The 20,199-nt window shown below is 43.2% G+C and overlaps 1 protein-coding gene across 1 annotated transcript in view; it reads right to left on the minus strand.

The window, feature by feature from the left end:
* The window catches only part of SRPX2 (sushi repeat containing protein X-linked 2), a 204,784-nt gene that overhangs the window by 95,619 nt on the left and 88,966 nt on the right, over positions 1-20,199 (minus strand). Inside the window, exon 4 of the mRNA XM_086918793.1 lies at positions 7,264-7,440. Coding sequence (XP_086774919.1) covers positions 7,264-7,440 — 177 coding nt within the window. The remainder of the gene's footprint in view (positions 1-7,263; positions 7,441-20,199) is intronic.

The raw sequence follows: 20,199 nt of genomic DNA on the forward strand, positions 1-20,199 counted from the left end.
CCTGCATCTGGAACAGACGTACAAGCCATGCATTTACAACAGAAGTACAGGCCATGCATCTACAACTGAAGTACACGCCATGCATCCACAACAGAAGTACAAGCCATGCATCTGTAATAGAAGTACAAGCCCTGCATCTGGAACAGACGTACAAGCCATGCATTTACAACAGAAGTACACGCCATGCATCTACAACTGAAGTACACCCCATGCATCTACAACAGAAGTACAAGCCATGCATCTACAACAGAAGTACAAGCCATGCATCTACAACAGAAGTACAAGCCCTGCATCTGGAACAGACGTACAAGCCATGCATCTACAACAGAAGTACAAGCCCTGCATCTGGAACAGACGTACAAGCCATGCATCTACAACAGAAGTACAAGCCATGCATCTACAACAGAAGTACAAGCCCTGCATCTGGAACAGACGTACAAGCCATGCATTTACAACAGAAGTACACGCCATGCATCTACAACTGAAGTACACGCCTTGCATCTACAACAGAAGTACAAGCCATGCATCTACAACAGAAGTACAAGCCATGCATCTACAACAGAAGTACAAGCCCTGCATCTGGAACAGACGTACAAGCCATGCATCTACAACAGAAGTACACGCCATGCATCTACAACAGAAGTACAAGCCATGCATCTACAACAGAAGTACAAGCCCTGCATCTGGAACAGACGTACAAGCCATGCATCTACAACAGAAGTACACGCCATGCATCTACAACAGAAGTACAAGCCATGCATCTACAACAGAAGTACAAGCCCTCCATCTACAGCAGACGTACACGCCATGCATCTACAACAGAAGTACAAGCCATGCATCTACAACAGAAGTACAAGCCCTCCATCTACAGCAGAAGTACAAGCCCTGTATCTACAACAGAAGTACAAGCCCTGCATCTGGAACAGAAGTACCAGCCCTGCATCTAGAACATAAGTACATGCCCTACATCTAGTAAAGAGGTTTAAGCCTTGCATCAAGAACAGAAGTTTAAGCCTTGCATCTAGAAAGGATGTTCAAGCTCTGGATCTTGAACAGAAGTACAAGCCCTGCATTGGGAACAGAAGTATAGACCTGCAACGACACCAGATGTTCAAGCCCAGCATCTTGAACAGAAATACAAGTCCTGCATCTAGAAAAGAAGTTGTAGCCCTGAATAAGGAACAGAAGTACAAGCCCTGTATCTACAACACAAATACAAGCCCTGCATTGGGAACAGAAGTGCAAGCCCTGCATCTAGAACAGAAGTACCAGTCCTGTATCTAGAACAGAGGTTCACGCCCTGCATCTAGAACCAGGGCCGGCTCTAGGGTGGTGCTATCGGTGCCACAGCACTGGGCGCTGACTTGGGGTGGGGGCGGCATTTTTCCAAGTATATTATCGTTTTAAAAGCACTTGCTGCCGCGTTCCTGGCCTCCACCCATTTTCAGGCATTGATTAAAATGTCAAGGGAACTCTGGATATAAATAAATTGTGTTCATGGAAAGAGACTGGAGGTTTGTCTAGTGGAAGTTTTGACTTATCCTAAGGTAGTGCAGAGGGTTAAAATGACTGCTGCTAAGAACGTGTATCATGCAGATAACAAATTGCATATAATGTAAATAGGTCAGTGGGTTACTGCTTTTGTGAGAGAGCTCCTTTTGTTACTTGTCTTTTATAAGTCAAAATTCTAATATAGAAGATTGAGCTATTTACTGTCATCCTAGAGCTGCATGCAAACTTCAAGGTATATGTTAGGGCTTTATGTTTTTTGCCCAGTCTTTCATTATGCTAATCTTGCCAAAAGGTTTCATTTGGGTAGAAAATAATTCTTATTATTAAAGAGAACCCCTAACAATGGTGTTATGTTTTAAATTCTGAATTTGCGCTTTACCTGAATAAGGACTCAAACTATATTGCATAACACTATTCCTGACATGTCACTCCTACACTACTCCTTGCAGTCCTGTCTGATGTAACATGTCCTATACACTGATTACACACATATGAGTGTCTCTGTGCAAAGTGATCTGAGACACTCCACTGGTAAGAGTGGTGCTGTAAACTAAATGAATCTGAGGGACAGTGGTTACGGACACTTGAGGAGGCACTGTTAAAGGGTACTAGTGAGGGAATCAGCGGCAGAGGTGGTCATTGGGGGGGCGCTAAAATACATTGTTGCACAGGGTGCCACCAGTGTTAAGGCCGGCCCTGTCTAGATCAGAAGTCCAAGTGCTGCATCTAGAACATAAGTTCAAGCCCTGCATCTGGAACAGAAGTACAAGCCCTGCATCTTCAACAGAGGTTCAAGTCCTGCATCTGGAAGAGAAGTACAAGCCCTGCATCTAGAAAAGATGTACAAGACCTGAATCGAGAAAAGTAGTACAATCTCTGAATCGGAGCAGAAGTACAAGCCATGCATCTACAACAGAAGTACAAGACCTGCATCTGGAACAGAAGTAGAGGCCTGCATCTAAAACAGAAGTACAAGTCGTCCATCGGGAAAAAAGTGCAAGCCCTGCATCGGGAACGGAAGTACTAGACCTGCATCTACAACAGAGGTTCAAGCACTGCATCTGAAACACAAATACAAGCCCTGCATCTAGAACAGAAGTACAATCCCTGCATCAGGATCAGAAGTACAAGCCCTGCATCTAGAACAGAAGTACAAGCCCTGCATTGGGAACAGACGTACAAGACCTGCATCTAGAACAGAAGTACAAGCCCTGAATTGGGAACAGAGGTAAAAGCCCTGTATCTACAACAGAAGCACAAGCCCTGCATCGGGAGCAGAAGTACAAGCCCTGCATCTACAACAGAAGTACAAGCCCTGCATTTAGAAAAGATATACAAGACCTGAATCGAGAAAAGAAGTACAATCTCTGAATCAGGAGCAGAAGTGCAAGCCCTGCATCTAGAACAGAAGTACAATCCCTGCATCAGGATCAGAAGTACAAGCTATGCATCTACAACAGAGGTTCAAGTCCTGCATCTGGAACAGAAGTGCAAGTCCTGCATCTAGAAAAGATGTACAAGCCCTGAATCGAGAAAAGAAGTACAAGCTCTGAATTGGGAACAGAAGTAAAAGCCCCGTATCTACAACAGAAGCACAAGCCCTGCATCGGGAGCAGAAGTACAAGCCCTGCATCTACAACAGAGGTTCAAGTCCTGCATCTGAAACAGAAGTACAAGCCCTGCATCTAGAAAAGATGTACAAGCCCTGAATAGAGAAAAGAAGTACAAGCTCTGAATTGGGAACAGAAGTAAAAGCCCTGTATCTACAACAGAAGCACAAGCCCTGCATCGGGAAAAGTACACGCCCTGCATTTAGAACAGAAGTACAAGCCCTGCATCTAGAACAGAACTACAAGCCCTGCATTTGCAACAGAAGTACAAGCCCAGCATCTGCAACAGAAATACAAGCACTGCATCTGGAACAGAAGTACAAGCCCTGCAATACAAGCACAAGCTTGCATCTACAACACCAGTACAAGACCTGCATTTAGAACAGAAGTACAATCCCTGCATCAGGATCAGAAGTACAAGCTATGCATCTACAACAGAGGTTCAAGTCCTGCATCTGAAACAGAAGTACAAGCCCTGCATCTAGAAAAGATGTACAAGCCCTGAATAGAGAAAAGAAGTACAAGCTCTGAATTGGGAACAGAAGTAAAAGCCCTGTATCTACAACAGAAGCACAAGCCCTGCATCGGGAAAAGTACACGCCCTGCATTTAGAACAGAAGTACAAGCCCTGCATCTAGAACAGAACTACAAGCCCTGCATTTGCAACAGAAGTACAAGCCCAGCATCTGCAACAGAAATACAAGCACTGCATCTGGAACAGAAGTACAAGCCCTGCAATACAAGCACAAGCTTGCATCTACAACACCAGTACAAGACCTGCATCTTGTACAGAAGTTCAACTCCTGCATCTACAAGACGTTCAAACCCTGCATCTGAAAAAGAAGTACCAGCCCTGCATTTATAACAGAAGTACAAGCCCTGCATTGGGAACAGACATACAAGACCTGCATCTAGAAAAGAAGTACAAGCCCTGAATGGGGAACAGAAGTAAAAGCCCTGTATCTACAACAGAAGCACAAGCCCTGCACCAGGAGCCGAAGTACAAGCGCTGCATCTAGAATAGAAGTACAAGCCCTGAATTGGGAATAGAAGTAAAAGCCCTGTATCTACAACAGAAGCAGCACAAGCCCTGCATCGGGAGCAGAAGTACACGCCCTGCATCTAGAACAGAAGTAAAAGCCCTGCATCTAGAACAGATGTACAAGCCCTGCATTTGCAACAGAAGTACAAGCCCAACATCTGCAACAGAAATACAAGCCCTGCATCTGGAACAGAAGTACAAGACCTGCATCTGAAACAGAAATACAAGCACTGCATCTGGAACAGAAGTACAAGCCCTGCAATACAAGCACAAGCTTGCATCTACAACACCAGTACAAGACCTGCATCTTGTACAGAAGTTCAACTCCTGCATCTACAAGACGTTCAAACCCTGCATCTGAAAAAGAAGTACCAGCCCTGCATCTAGAACCGAAGTTCAAGCCTTGCAACTACAAAAGAAGTTCAAGCCCTGCATCTGGGAACAAAAGTACCAGTCCTGCATCTGGGAACAGAAGTACCAGTCATGCATCTAGAACAAAAGTACAAGTCCTGCATCTAGAACAGAAGTTTACGCCTTACATCTAGAACAGAAGTACAAGCCTTGCATCTACAACAGAGGTCCAAGCCCTGCATCTAGCCCACCATAATGCAGGCAACGCCCTGCATGCCAGCATCCCACAAGCCGTTGCCCAACCTCGCAAGCCATTGTCCAAGCTGTCAAGGAACTGAGGATGTTTAACAGAATCTCACCCACCTATTGCCTTCACTACCAGCTTCTATCACGTACTGCTGTAGCTCCACTGGAACTGATGCTGGGACAGTTGTAATTTTCTTGGAAACGGAGAAGGTGTTGAAAAACTTTCTCTGCACATCTTGACGTGCCAATCATGTTTACTCTTATGTGGTCATGGAGAACACAGAACGGCATGGCATTAATGCTCTCCTGGGTTGAATAGAGTTAGACTGAGTGACGTATGGTTTCAGAACAAACACACCACTCCCATGTACAAGCCTGAAAAAAAGACTTACTTGAGTGAACTTACTAGCTCTCCTCAGCAGTCCCCAAGATAACAGAAGGAGTAAAGTTCAATTAGTAACAAAACTTTTCTATTAGAGGTATTCACAGCATGCTGTCATTGGGGCTTCATATTACTATCCCATACACACATCCTGCTGGTACTGATTGACCCTGGCATCTAAGCACATGAAGGACATAGTACTTCCAACCACACCAAGTGGACTACACTACAAGTCCCATAGGTGGCTTGTTACGGCCTTCCTGGGCCCGGTGCCTACAATAGACGCAAGTGTGGGTTCCATATTTGCCTGACATGCAAATGAGTATGCTATAGGTGCTGCCCCAAGGGGGTGACTGGCAGGATTTGACGGATTTGATGGTGGCAGAGGCGTTGAGAATACAGGACTTTTACAGGCTGAGGAGTACCTCCCGTTTGTGAACTTTCACTTGGAATTCGGTTTACCTCAAGATCACTGTCAGCTCCACAGGGAGGTAACGGACGTGATCCGCATGCATTGGGCCCAGGCATGTTTGAGCCATGGCATCTTAAGAGCTGGCAATACATTGTTACATTCTCTGGCATTTTCAAAGCAGTCACCTGTTTATATAGGGTGATTAGAGAAGTCATGCCACTGCCCCAGAAGCCCTGCAGACCCAATGAGAAGAGGACCTGGGAATTCCCATACCCGAAGGGGATAAGGTGACTTTGCTGGAGCGGGCCCCCAGGGTGTCCAGGAACGCCCGATTCAAACTAATCAACTTTTATGTCTTAAATTGGGCATACATCACCCCAGGGAAAATAAATAGGTATTTCAGTATGGGTGGAACAGCATGCCTGATATGTAGGGGTGTGTGCGTGCGGAGTTCCTGTATATGCTGGGATTCTGTCCATTGCTAACTGATTACTGGAAAGAGATCCCAAACATAGTTGCTGATATCATCATGAGGGAGGTCCCCTGTTCCCAAGGCACTGTTTGCTGATCTGGTTCCCACACACTACCAAATCAAAGGCCACACTCAGATTTCAAGACTGGGACTTTATTCTGGCTAAGAGGAAAATCCCCAGAAATCGGGAGGTTCTCAGGAGACCCCGTGTTACAATCTGGTGTAGAGAACTTGAGTGGTGGGTGGGATATGAGAGTGACGTGCTAAGAAGGGAAGCTAGGCGGGGATGTAACTCTCTAGATATGGCCCGGGTCTGGGAGGCATTGGTGGATTGATTAAAGAACATGGATTCCCTGTCGCAGATGACATCCTCGGTGGTTCCCCAGCTTTTGCCCCTGGCTAGGGATGTTGCTATACCTACAAACCCACTTTCTGCTGCCTGAACCCCCAACAGATTGGCTTTCAGACACACACTGTGGCCACCTACTTTTCTTCGATTGTTGGAATAGGACGATTCTTAAAGGGACATAAACATCTGCTATTTGGATTTCTTTTGAGCGCAACTCTGGTTGGGAATAGTTTGAGATATTGTAGCTGGGTTTGTATTACTTTATTGTGTGTGATATCACATATGTGCCAGCTGTTTGATGCTGCTTTGAAACTCAATAAAATCTGTTTAAAAAAAAAATAAAGTGACCTGGTCACTGCTTACCATTCTTACTCTTAAGAATAGGATGCCACCTGGAGACTGAATGAATGAATGAAAAGCTTTATTCAATTACTATAACCAACCATCATAAAAGCACATAGCAATAATATGTTAATATAAACACTTTGTACAAAAGAAATCACATTATACAATACAAATTACTGCTTTTCATTTTTTTTTAATCTTTCCTTGAGATATTATCATATATTGCCTACATTTAACCACATTTTTCAGAAAGTTTACCAAGCACCATATGACAAATTCACTTTTTTTAAATTGTAATACTAAAAACGCAGGTTGACATTTTTTAAAATCTGTATTTTGGAGGCACAAATATAGGAAGGGCTGGTGAAGAGGAAGACCATATTTGGAAACTCCCTTATGTGCAGGAGTCATAGTTTGAAGAGGTATGACAGTAAACAACGGCTTGTTTTTTGGCTGAAGGCTCATCCTCAAGTAGGATAAGTCTGTGATAATGAACAAAGGATGAACGACATTAACTTATGGAAAAAATATTCAGAAATTACCTACACAGACTGGTTCTAAGCCACTCCATCGCCCGTTTTCCATGCAGATCCTGTTGCGATCACCCTCTAACTGGTAGCCAGGAAAGCAGGTGTAATCACAACGAGAGTCCTGAAATACACTGGCTGAATACTGGTAGGATCCGTTTGGTATTGCAGGTAGTACTCGGCACCGGATACCTGCAAAGGAAAGTATTAGGCTTTGAATCAGTTCATCTGGGTGCTATTAAGCATAAAGTAATGATAAGCACATGTGCATATTTCATAGCTTATGACGTACTCATACACCTACTGTAAAGTACCTCGCACACAGACAATGACAGGGCAAATAAGCATGAGATAAAATGTAAATATACTTACGACCACAGTTCACCATCATGTGTAACCTTCATAGCCATATATATTGTAAGGTTCGCCCTCCTAAAGATTCTTTTTAATGGAAATGTGTTTTGAACACTTTTTGAACATGGTAATATTTTAAAGCAGAAATGGTTGTCCTAGTGCTTCCCTAGTAACTATGGCAAAGTTCTCTGCCATGTATGAACACTCTTAATCCAGCCACCTTAAAGTGAAGCTAATAGGTCTCGCCTTCAGGACCTTCTAAGTGTTTAGCCATGCAGCACATTATCCCCCACTTTCATGCCCACACACTCGCTACATCTTTGCATAATTGCACAGCATCAACCATGGGTTCATTTTAAATCTAAGTAATTTGCAGAAATAAAAATCTGTCAACAACTACAGACGCTATTTGCTCTGTTGGTGCTAGTGTGGTACAGTGAGGGGGAAAGATGCTCGAAGGGTGGTTAAAAAGCAGTTTTAGTGTCACTAGATAAAGGTTCTCAGGCTAATCCCGGCGGTCATTTCCCTACCGAAAGTGGCATTCTAAGCCCGAACGAGTTTGCAGACAAGTCCTTTCATGTATGCAGCACAGGATCCCGCTACCCTGGAGAACATATCATGCACAGCCTCAGACGACAGCGTGGGTCAAGCTGACCGCGCTGCGAAGCATCTGCACTGCTGTACAGCATGGCTACTAAACATTGCCAATAGGTAAGACCTATTGGCCTTGCTTGCTTTCTGTGTCTGTTCTGGCCGATTTATATTTCTGCTACATGTCCTGGCTTTAAATGTGGTGGAAGGAAACACATAGGGCGACGTGTTCCTGTGGACACTTACAGGGTTAGTCTGGAGAACTTACCAGAAAGCAAGTGAAGTGCCACAGACACTATGGAATTTGCAGTAAAACGTAGAACATTAAATGCGACTTACACACTGTCTACCTTAGTGCCTCATTGTCCGTTTCCTATGTTGATGACCATTGTCAGGCACGTGAGCATGTGTCCTGCAGCGGCTGTAGAACTTTAGCCCAGTAAATTTTCAGCTGTGGTTACCCTACCACTGACACTTTATGAGTGGAGCACTTTTTTTCTCAGGAGTAATATCCAAAATGTTTTGGGTTCCAGTTCAGTTTTTTACCGCAGTCAACAACTGTGGATTTGTCACTGATATATAGTTTGCTGTTAATGTTTTGGAAGGGGTTCATCAGACTTCAGAAACTATTGCTCTTTCACCTTCAGCAGATCTACATGGGACCAATATCACGATAATAGAGAATCCTGACTAGCCACCTCCAATATTTAAAAAAAAAAAAACATTTCTTTATTCTTTTTCAGTTTAATCCAAACTAATCAAAACAATGCCAACACCAGCACATTGCAAAGTAGCAGTACTAAGTACAGTTGCAACATAGGTCAAGGGTTGCAGTTAGTGACTCAGGTGTGGTTATTGCTTAGAGTGTTGGCGTACCAGTGGTGAATGTGATACTACCAACTGAAGAATATCTTAAGTCAATATTTGCAGTTTATCTTGCATATATCATTAAAGAATATCGTGTTTCTTGTGCCTTAACATTCATGGCAGTCTTGAGGTAAGTATGAAAAAGCCTTTATTAACATACCGTCGCCAGTAAATGCGATCATCCAGAGGTTTGTGATTTTTTCTGGTTTTCACCTTAGGTGTAGTCCCTGCGTTTGACTAATACCTTTTCTGTAGCCTCCCATATTCCCAGAGTGCCAAATCGCTGCTTCTTTTTATATGTAACTAAAAAAAATTCCGGGGATGCAATTAACTTTTTTATAACGTGTCCGTGCACTCACTTTAGAGGGCGCATCGTATACTGCTAGTTTATGGTAATGAGGAGACAACCATTTTGTTTAGAGACTGTAAGGGTAAGTAAGAGACAACATCCTCTGACGTTGCTAGTAAATGTGGTGGCCGTGCTGCAAATTTAAGACAAGGATACACTAGGCCCAATGCCACACCAAAATGTCAGTCCGCTGCAGTGTTGGTTTTTTCACTTATTTTTTTATAGCCAGCAACATTCAGGCGGCAGCATTTTTCCTTTTTTTCTACTTTTATTCTTTTAATTTATTCTGAATATGCTTGTTGAGTTGGGGGGTTGTTTAATTGTGCATCAATGAGCGGATGAACGCCAAGAACGAGCCAGTGTGTGGATGAATTGATGCATGAGTGCAAGGATGAACAGTAAAGTGCATATATTATGGGCTATTGAGTGCCTAAATTCACCAGTGACTGAAGAGGCACTTTTGTTATAACCAGGCCTGCTGGCATTGCTAAGGCTTGAAATAGCCCTGGTTTCTTCATCTTCTCCTCTTGTGTGGACAAAGAGTTGTCCACAGAGGTAGTCCATCTACCAGAGTTTCTTAAACTTACAGAGCCCCCTCAAAGAAAGAGACAAACATTTCCCCAGCTTTGTTAGCTTACACTGTGAGCTGTCAATCCAACTGAAGCATGATCTCACTAAAGAAAGACAGAGGGGTCATTCTCCCGTTCATCAACCTAGCTGGTTCACCCAATGGTGTAGAGCAGCTAAAGAAGAACTTCTTAAAGCCCTAAAGAATGAGGATCGTAGGGTGATAAAGCGGGCAAGGAAATTCAACTAGGTAATTTTACAAAGAAGCAGGAAATTGTGTGAGAAAGCCCAGTCGGAGGCTCTAACGGACTCCCTCCACAATAACAACACCAGGGCGTTCTGGAAGATCATGGCCAACGGGAGTCGCTGCTTAGATATCCCACCCAATGCAGTTGTGAATTCAGAATTATGGGTGGCCCATTTCTCTGAGCTCTATAAGGAACTGGTAATAATTTCCCTGAAGCCTGACAAAAACGGCTCAGTTTGACCCCTCAAGTCGAAAAGATAAAATGACTCTCACAGAGTTCAGGTTGGTGGAAACTGAACAGGCCTTGCACTAAATGATAAAAGGAAAAAACACTGTCCCAGATGGCATTTCCAGGGACCTGACCCTCTCCAAAACAACTCCTGGGCTCCATACTTGAACATTCTTAGTAAGGAACTCCTGAGATACGAGGATATCCCCCCCTCTTGGCGGGGCTCAATTGTTGTCCCCATCTTCAGAAAGGGTAGCCGGGATTTTCCAACTAGATACACACTGAATTTGACCGATGTTAGCCAAAACATCTTCTGTAGGCAAGTCCTCATGAGACTCCAGGAGTGGACCTCTGACCATCATATTGTCTCAGACTTCAAGGAAGGATTCACGGGCAGGGTCAGCACCCGAGACCAGGTATTCCACTTCAAGACAATAAGTTGGAAATATGTAGACTTAAAGCAGGAACACATAAGTGGCCTTCATGGACTTGAGGGCCGCTCTCTATCTCGTCCCTAGAGAACACTTATGAAGGGTAGGAATTATAGTATACAGGGTAATTTATTATTATATTATTATTATATAAAATTTGTAACGCGTGCAGTTACCCAGGGGCATCCCGGCGCTGTGAACACAGAAATGAAAGGCTCTCACTCAGTCCTACACCGGAAACAAGTGTGTTTTCAGTAGTTTCCTAAAGTGCAGGATGTTGGGCTCAGCACGGATCTTAAGGGGCAAAGAGTTCCAGTGTGTCGCCACTTGCACCGAAAAACATCGGCCCCCAGATCAAGCTCTTTTTACTCTTGTAGTCTGCATCAGATGTCTTTGATCCGAGCGCAATGGGCCTGTGGGCTTGTAGGGGCGTGCCATAGAGGAGAGAATAGAAGGGCCCCTACTGCGCAAAATTTTATGGGCCGTACATAGCGCCTTAAATTTTACCCGCTCCTTAACAGGGAGCCAGTGAAGCGCTTTCAGGGCGGGGGCAGCTGATTGTCTCCGCGGCACTTCCATCAAAACCCTCGCGGCTGCGTTCTGCACCTGCTGAAGAGTTTTAAAAGTCGCTTCTGGTGCGCCCAAAAATAGCGCATTCCCGAAGTCGAGCCGCAACAGAATTAGACCACGAATCAAAAGCTTCCTAGCTGGATTCGGGAGTAAAGGTAGCACCTTGCGAGCAGATCGCAGCAGGCCGAAGCATACCCCGCGGTTTTCCTAGCATGTGTCCTGAAGGATAAATCTTCCTCTAACCAAACCCCCAAGCTCTTGATTACCTTCTTGGGGGATGGCGGGTCACCCAGGGACCGAGGCCAACAGCTGGTGATGAGAGAGGGACTGGCCTTGCCCAGCACCATCAGCTCAGTCTTGTCCCCGTTGAGCTTCAAAGCGGATTGGGACATCCAGCGGTGAACGTTAGAGAGACAGTCATGAAGGACTTCGGGTTGTTCCTCCAGCTGGGTGAGGCCTACAACCAGCTGAGTATCATCAGCATAACTGATGATCTTCACTCCTGAAGGGGAGACCACTCTTTCAAGTGGAGCCATATAGGTGTTAAATAAAGTAGGGCTCAAGGATGAGCCCTGCGGAACTCCACATTGAAGAGGGAACAAGGTGGACTGCTCTCCCCCTTCCCATACTTGATAAGACCGGTCTGAGAGGAAAGATTTCAGCCATTTCAGGGCCATCCCTTTGACACCCACCTCTGCCAGCCGTTGGAGGAGCACCTGATGATTAACGGTGTCAAAGGCCGCACTCAAGTCCAGAAGGATCACTGCCACTGACCCCCCTGAATCAAGAATGCTCCTTGCTTCCTCCACCACTGCCAGTAAGGCTGTATCAGTCCCCTGACCAGGGCGAAAACCCGTCTGGGAGTCCCCTAGCAGATGGTGGTCTTCAAGATGGCGAGAGAGCTGGTAGTTGACCAGCTTCTCTGCAACTTTAGAGAAACCGGGCAAGAGTGAAATGGGCCTGAAGTTGGCCAGATTTGATGGATCTAGTCCCGGTTTCTTCAATAGTGCTTTGACAACAGCGGATTTCCACCTTTGAGGCACTGTGCCCTGGGCAAGCAAAAGATTAATAAGATCCGCAAGCGGAGTGGAAAGAACATTTGCCACCTGTTTAAGGAATTTCATGGGCGCCGGGTCACATGGAGACCCACTCTTCATCCTTTTCAGGACTTTTTCGACCTCCTCCTCTGAGAAGGGGCCGAACGCGAGCAGCTCAACCGGACTTATTGTTGAGCTGATGTCCATTTCCACGCTCTGCGACATCGCTGGCAATGAGGACAAAATCTTCTCGATTTTCAAGTGAAAGAAGTCGGCCAGCTCCTCACATTTCTCCTGCGGGTTGTCATGAACCACTGGGGGAACCGGAGCCTTCAGCAGCTCTTTAAAGGTCTTAAAAGATTCCCCTGGAGAATTGCTTGCCTTCTCAATCCTCTCACTAAAAAAGTTCTTTTTAGCCTATTAAGAATTCTGGTCAGTCTCCATGCTGAAACCTGTGCCCAGGTGAGGTAGCATAATGACCAAGACATCACACCATGAAACCCAATCAAGAATGGCATTACGGAAGGGTGCGTCTTAGCCCCTACACTGGCTTACATATCAATAGTGTAGTATTGTATATGGTTTTTTATATAGCCCATGCTGTCACCCTGCGGGTATCCTGGCGCTTTTCGATTTTAGACCGTCAGCCTCAGATGAAAAAGAGGGTAAACAGACAAAATATCGACTACAAAATATCGAATGGACATATTATCGAGTACAAAATATAGGCTGGACAGAATATTGAATGGACAGAATATAGACATCAAAAATATCATTTTGAAGGTAAGTAATGTAATATCGAATTTTAAAATATAGTCAAAATATCGAAGTACATAATATAGGTTAATAAAAATGTCGAACATTTAATAATATCGAATTTTTCGTAGTGTATTTTATGTGTTAAAAGTGTTTATTTATGTTATAATGTAATTTAATTAATTAATTTAATGTTATTTAAATTTTGCGTAATTTAATTCTGTAGCAGGTTGTGGGTTTATAGGGGAATAGGGTGGGAAGTAATTTAATTATAATTAATTAAACATATACATTTATTTATTGGTATTTGTCTATAATTAATTGTTAATTAACTTTTATTTTGTAATTAATTAAATTTTAATTACCAATTAATTTTATTTAATTGATTAATTGATAATTATGATAATTTAACTAATTTAATTTCTGTAGCGGGTTGTGGGTTTATAGGGGAATAGGGTGGGAAGTAATTTAATTATAATTAATTAAATATGTTAATTTATGTGTTGTTATTTATTTATAATTAATTGTTAAATGATTGTTATTTGGTAATTAATTACATTTTAATTGAGAATTAATTTTATTAATTTGATTAATTGATAATTATGTTAACTTTACTAATTTATTTTCTGTAGTGGGTTGTGGGTTTATAGGGTAATAGGGTGGGAAGTAATTTAATTATAACTAATTACATATGTTCATTTTTTTGGTATTAGATTTTAATTGTTAAGTAACTTTTTAATTACTAATTATTTAATTGTTAATTTGTAATTAATTAGTATTAATAGATAACTAATTGTAATGATTAATTTAAATTAGTATTTGTAATTAATTAATTCATAATTTATGTTACATTGGTATTTACTTTTAATTATTTTTTATAGATAGTAATATATATATTTTTTTTAAATAATATATGAAGTATCTACTTTTCCTACTGTTGCACTCACTGGAGCGGTAATAGTAATTTTTACCCCTACGCTATCCAACGCTTTCCCTACTGTTGCACTCTCTGGAGTGGGAATAGTAATTTTTACCCCTACGCTATCCAACGCTTTCCATACTGTTGCACTCTCTGGAGTGGGAATAGTACTTTTTACCCCATACGCTATACAACGCTTTCCCTACTGTTGCACTCTCTGGAGTGGGAATAGTAATTTTTACCTCTACGCTATCCAACGCCTTACCTACTGTTGCACTTCCTGGAGTGGGAATAGTAATTTTGACCCCTACGCTATCCAACGCTTTCCCTATTGTTGCACTCTTTGGAGTGGGAATAGTAATTTTTACCCCTACGCTATCCAACACTTTCCCTATTGTTGCACTCTTTGGAGTGGGAATAGTCATTTTTACCCCTACGCTATCCAACGCTTTCCCTACTGTTGCACTCTTTGGAGTGGGAATAGTAATTTTTACCCCATACGCTATACAACGCTTTCCCTACTGTTGCACTCTCTGGAGTGGGAATAGTAAATTTTACCCCTACGCTATCCAACCCTTTCTCTAATGTTGCACTCTCTGGAGTGGGAACAGTAATTTTTACCCCTACGCTATCCAACCCTTTCTCTACTGTTGCACTCTCTGGAGTGGGAATAATAATTTGTACCCCTACGCTATCCAATGCTTTCCCTACTGTTGCACTCTCTGGAGTGGGAATAGTAATTTTTTCCTCTATGCTATCCAACGCCTTACCTACTGTTGCACTTTCTGGAGTGGGAATAGTAATTTTTATTCCTACACTATCCAACGCTTTCCCTACTGTTGCACTCTCTGGAGTGGGAATAGTAATTTGTACCCCTACGCTATCCAACACTTTCCCTACTGTTGCACTCTCTGGAGTGGGAATAGTAATATTTACCTCTACGCTATCCAACGCCTTACTTACTGTTGCACTTTCTGTAGTGGGAATAGTAATTTTTACCCCTACGCTATCCAACGCTTTCCCTATTGTTGCACTCTTTGGAGTGGGAATAGTCATTTTTACCCCTACGCTATCCAACGCTTTCCCTACTGTTGCACTCTATGGAGTGGGAATAGTAATTTTTTCCCCTACGCTATCCAAAGCTTTCCCTACTGTTGCATTCTCTGGAGTGGGAATAGTAATTTTTACCCCTACGCTATCCAACCCTTTCTCTACTGTTGTACTCTCTGGAGTGGGAATAGTAATTTTTACCCCTACGCAATCCAACACTTTCCCTACTGTTGCACTCTCTGGAGTGGGAATAGTAATTTTTACCTCTACGCTATCCAATGCCTTATCTACTGTTGTACTCTCTGGAGTGGGAATAGTCATTTTTACACTTCCGCTATCCTACGGTATTAATATTGGATATTTTTTAATTATATTATGCTACTATATATATATATGTTTTAGCAAATATGATTGTAAAACCTTTTTTTTACAACTTTAAATAATTATTTAGTTATTATAAGGTAATTTAAGTATTTTTAAGTATATTTTAGTAATTAATTTTCAATATTAATTTAATTTATCATTGTTTTTAATAAAGTCGATATTTATACAAACTATATTTTTATAAACAATATTTTTTACTCAATATTTTTGTACTTACCTGTTTGTAGATACAAAGTCGATATTCTGTCTGTCGATATTTTTTCGCCGATATTTTTGCTAGTTGATATTATGTCCCTCGATATTATGTCAGTGATCCGAAAAAGAGGTGAGCACAAGGATACACTAAAATGTCGGGAAGAGTCAGGTTTTCAGGCTACCTCTGAATCCCTACTCAAAGGAAGTTCATTCCACAGGCGCGCCGCGACCACCCGGAAGGCCCTGCCCCCCATCCTGGACCGCTTGAATCTTGGGACTTCCAACAGACCGGCTCCCGCCGAGCGGAGCGGTCTTTGTGGCCGGTACCAGGAAAAACATTCTTGCAATGGGACTGGGCCTAGGTCGTGTGTCGCTTTGAATACCAAGCACAAGGACTTAAACAATACCCTCTCTTTGACCGGCAACCAGTGCAGGTCCCGTAAAGCTTGGGTTATGAAGCACTGCGATTCCTCTTTAGAGCCAGCTTGGCCGCTGCAGACTGGACTCTCTGCAGCCTCTCAATAACAAACCGAGGAGCCCCCAGATATAGAGAGTTGCAATAGTCCAGCCTGCTCAGCACAATGCTCCTCACTACCAGTGAGCGCTTGCCGTCTGGTAGGATCAGGAGGAGTCGACGCAGAATCCGTAGGAGACCAAAGCACATGCTGGCTGTCCTGTTGGCCTGTGACTCCATTTGTAGGTTTTTGTCGAGCAAAACCCCCAGGTTTCTTAATGTGTCAGACGGGGGCACTGGCTCCTCCTCCGGAGTAAGCCTGAACTCCCTCGGTAGGTGCTTGGTTAGCCCTGCTGGGGCGCAGTACAGCACCTCTGTTTTATCCCTGTTGAACTGCATGGAGTTCTTCCGGAGCCAGCTGGCTGTGTGGCGCATACATTTTTGGAATGTGCCTATTGATACTGCATTTTTCCCTTCTAAGGAATAAGCCATCTGGACCTTCAATTGTCCACCGTAAATGCTTCTAAATGACTGTAGCTCAATACAGCTTGACAAATGCAACTTCGCAAAAAAGAACCAAGACAAGGCATGGCTTTCGCTCACTGGTGGTGAGGAGCATTGTGCTGAGCAGGCTGGACTATTGCAACTCTCTATATCTGGGAGCTCCTCAGTTTGTTATTGAGAGGCTGCAGAGAGTCCAGTCTGCAGCGGCCAGTGGACTGGCTTGCCCATTGTAACCTTGATACCCTGGAATCTGTGAGCATTATCACCCCTGTGCTTATATACATGGACAATACTATCCTACTTTCCAGAACTCCCAAGGGGCTGCAGGTTCTCTTCAATAAGTTTGCTTCCTTTGTGACCAGAGGGCTAAATCTAAATTCATGGTGATCAAGCCTCATTGTTCCTTTAGAAGCAAGATGGCTGTTCAGGGTGACCACATAGAACAAGTCAAATGCTTTGATTTTGCTAGGTATATATAAGAACAAGGGGCAACCCATTAACCCTGGGGTCAGGGTAATCAAGTAATAAGGAAAAACAGTATTCCCTCAAGTGGGGAGTGTGAATCTCTACTTCCTTGGAAAAAAATAGTTTCACCGTCAACAAATTGGTTCAATGTTTTCATTAGTTTCAATAACAGAAATAATTAATGCAATTTCATAATAAAGCCAATTTGAAAATCAAAAGGTGATCCCAAACGACACAGCAATGCAGTCCAAGTGAAATAAGTGAGCGTAAAGTGTGCTGGTGCTATACAGTCTATGTATATAAATAGTGACTGTTTCACGATGCAAAGGTGGTTGATACACTCTCTGACACAGAGTAATATGCTCCAGAATCAAATAAAAACAGTACACTGTTAATGTGTCAACATTTCGACCATATGCATACAATTTGGACAGGATCATCATCAGGAGGCAGGTTAGGAGGCACCAAATTAGTGAGATGGATGTGGAGAAAGCAGAATATACTTTCGGGGGGTACTGCCACATCGGACGACATGGAGGAGGCAGACAATTCATCCAAATCCATGGTGTGTGGTCCAAAGTCAAAGCATGTATGTAAACGTATGTGCCACCGAGCTGGAGTCATACCGTGTGGAGTAGATGGCCCTCCAGGATATAGTTCTACCACAATAGTTAGGGCAATCTGAACCTCAAAGTTGCCTCAAAGCACTGCCCTGGGTAAGTCACTTAATAAAGAGACCGTACATAATTATGAAAGACACTGACGAGCATAAGTGTGCTGCAACCACATGAGGGCTTTAATTAATCATGAGGGCATTAATTAATCATACCCTCAAGAACGAAAGAGCAATCAAAACGCTCAACTACCACAACAATCGGTCGTCTGCAGAGTCGATTGTGGCCTGTGTTTACACTGCAGGACTCTCTCTGTGTAGGTGTCAGACTAGGTGAGAATAGCTCCTGGAGCCCGTGGATTGCGAAAAGTAAATCCATACTGCAGCACAGGGCGACTGATATCCTGAGGAAGTTCAAGGCCTACCCTGGCAGCGCAGTCTCACCAGTGCCTGAAATCTATAGGGCCACAGGCCTGGCTGGGGTTAGCTATGGCGTAGAGCTAGCGGTAATGCTGATACCTCTCCACTTGTGCTTGCTGAAAATACATTTATTAGATCTATCTTAGATCTGCCCACAGGCCCCCCTTTGGTCAATAGCCGCTTTGATATAGCACTGCACAAGGTTGATGATGTAATATCCCTAAAGATGCTGAAGTATTGGATACTAATCTGGACAACATCTGAAGTAGCCCCTTATCGGGACGCCCTAACCAAATTCATTGAGCTAGACAGAAGGGTCCGCACCCCGTGGCTTAGCAGGATTAAAACTCTTTTCACTTTCATTAAAATGGAAGAAGTCTGCACACTCCATCGTTGTTGTGCAAAGACATAGAAAATAGAGTGAAGAATAACTTTTGGGAGTGCATGTTGGTGAAACTCTGGAATGCTCAGAAGGAGAAGGGCCTTGTTGCAAAATTTCTGCAGCCTAAATGTACCCTCAGCTTTGAGCCCTACCTAGATAGGATTCGACCTAGCTACGCTAGAAACCTATACATTATGTTTAGATCTGGTACTGTTCCTCTTAAAGCCTTCACATTAAAATGGGATAGGACCTTGAATTCCTTTGCAGAATGTCCTTTTGGTCCGATGACAGCGGAGACTGAGGATCACTTTCTGTTTTTCGGCCCAGGATACTTGATTCCAATAAAAAGGTGGATCGCCCCTATTTGCAGGCTGCTAGGCATAACGCTTTGCTGGGCTAGGCTCATGAGGTCTGATACCTCACAACAACTGTTTTTTGCCACCTCCAGATATTTACTATAGGCTTGGAGAATCGGATCAGGGAACCTTGATAAATCCCCTGATAACAGCTCCTAAGGTCAAATCTCCTGTGTTGCTCTCTCTATCTGCACCTATTATGCCCTTTCAACCCTGCTCAACCCCTTTACGTTTTAAGAAGAAAGTGCAAAAACAATAGTGGTTGCTCACAAATCCTTCCACTGATTTGTTAACTGGGCTAGACGAATACCTAAAGCACATGAGTTCAAAGGGTAACCCATGGTGTGGGCGGGTCTGGACTGCAAGCAAGCTTGGCTTCAGGCCTTCATCTCCAGGATCTGCCATCAGGTTTGCACACAGTGAGTTTGGGAGTTGGGTGTGGCCGGCTCAGTCAAGGACAGCCGCTCCTTCTGTGCTAATTTGTTTTGGACAAATGTTCTATTTTTTCAGGTAATACTATGAGTCATCTTTTGTCTGCTCAGGTCAATGTACATAACTAAACGGAAATAGGTGTATTTTAGTTCTCAAGCATAATTATTATGTAGACATTAAGCGCCACCATCACAGTGGTGTTAACCCATAATGTGTATATCTTTAACACTGAACTGGCTCTCTGTGCTGACTCTGTTGTGTCTACTCTGAACATATAATGAAATGCCCTGCATCACAGAAGGCAATGTGTCCCCAGGATAGGCCTGGTGCAATTAGTCTGAAGAAAATTTGTTGGAGGGAAGCACAATATTTAGAAGCCCACTTTATTTTATTTAACATCATTTTCTAAGGGGAGTTTTTTAGTCCCTACCAAGAGTGTGTTGCAGTACCTGTGAATGAATGCCCCTGGGTCGGGGTGTACGTACGCCAAGGCCGGTACTGTTTTGGGTCCTTTTTGACAGTAGTAACTTTAGTAATGCTTTTTATAAAGAGCAATGGTCGTACTCTTTTGTGAGTAGGTGTTTGTATATGCACATACATGTAAGTATGCACCCTTCAAAATGGTGAAATGCAAAAAAGTGTAAAGTTACTATTTGGTGTAGTAGTACGTTTACACGTGAGGAAATCTATATTTGTAAATGTACCTTTGTGAATAGGTCTGGGAACAAATATTTGCACAAACTTCAAAATTGTATTACTCTCCAGTCTGCACAACCCGT

The sequence above is a fragment of the Lissotriton vulgaris genome, chromosome 4_1 (assembly GCF_964263255.1).
Source record: "Lissotriton vulgaris chromosome 4_1, aLisVul1.2, whole genome shotgun sequence".
Lineage (NCBI taxonomy): Eukaryota > Metazoa > Chordata > Amphibia > Caudata > Salamandridae > Lissotriton > Lissotriton vulgaris.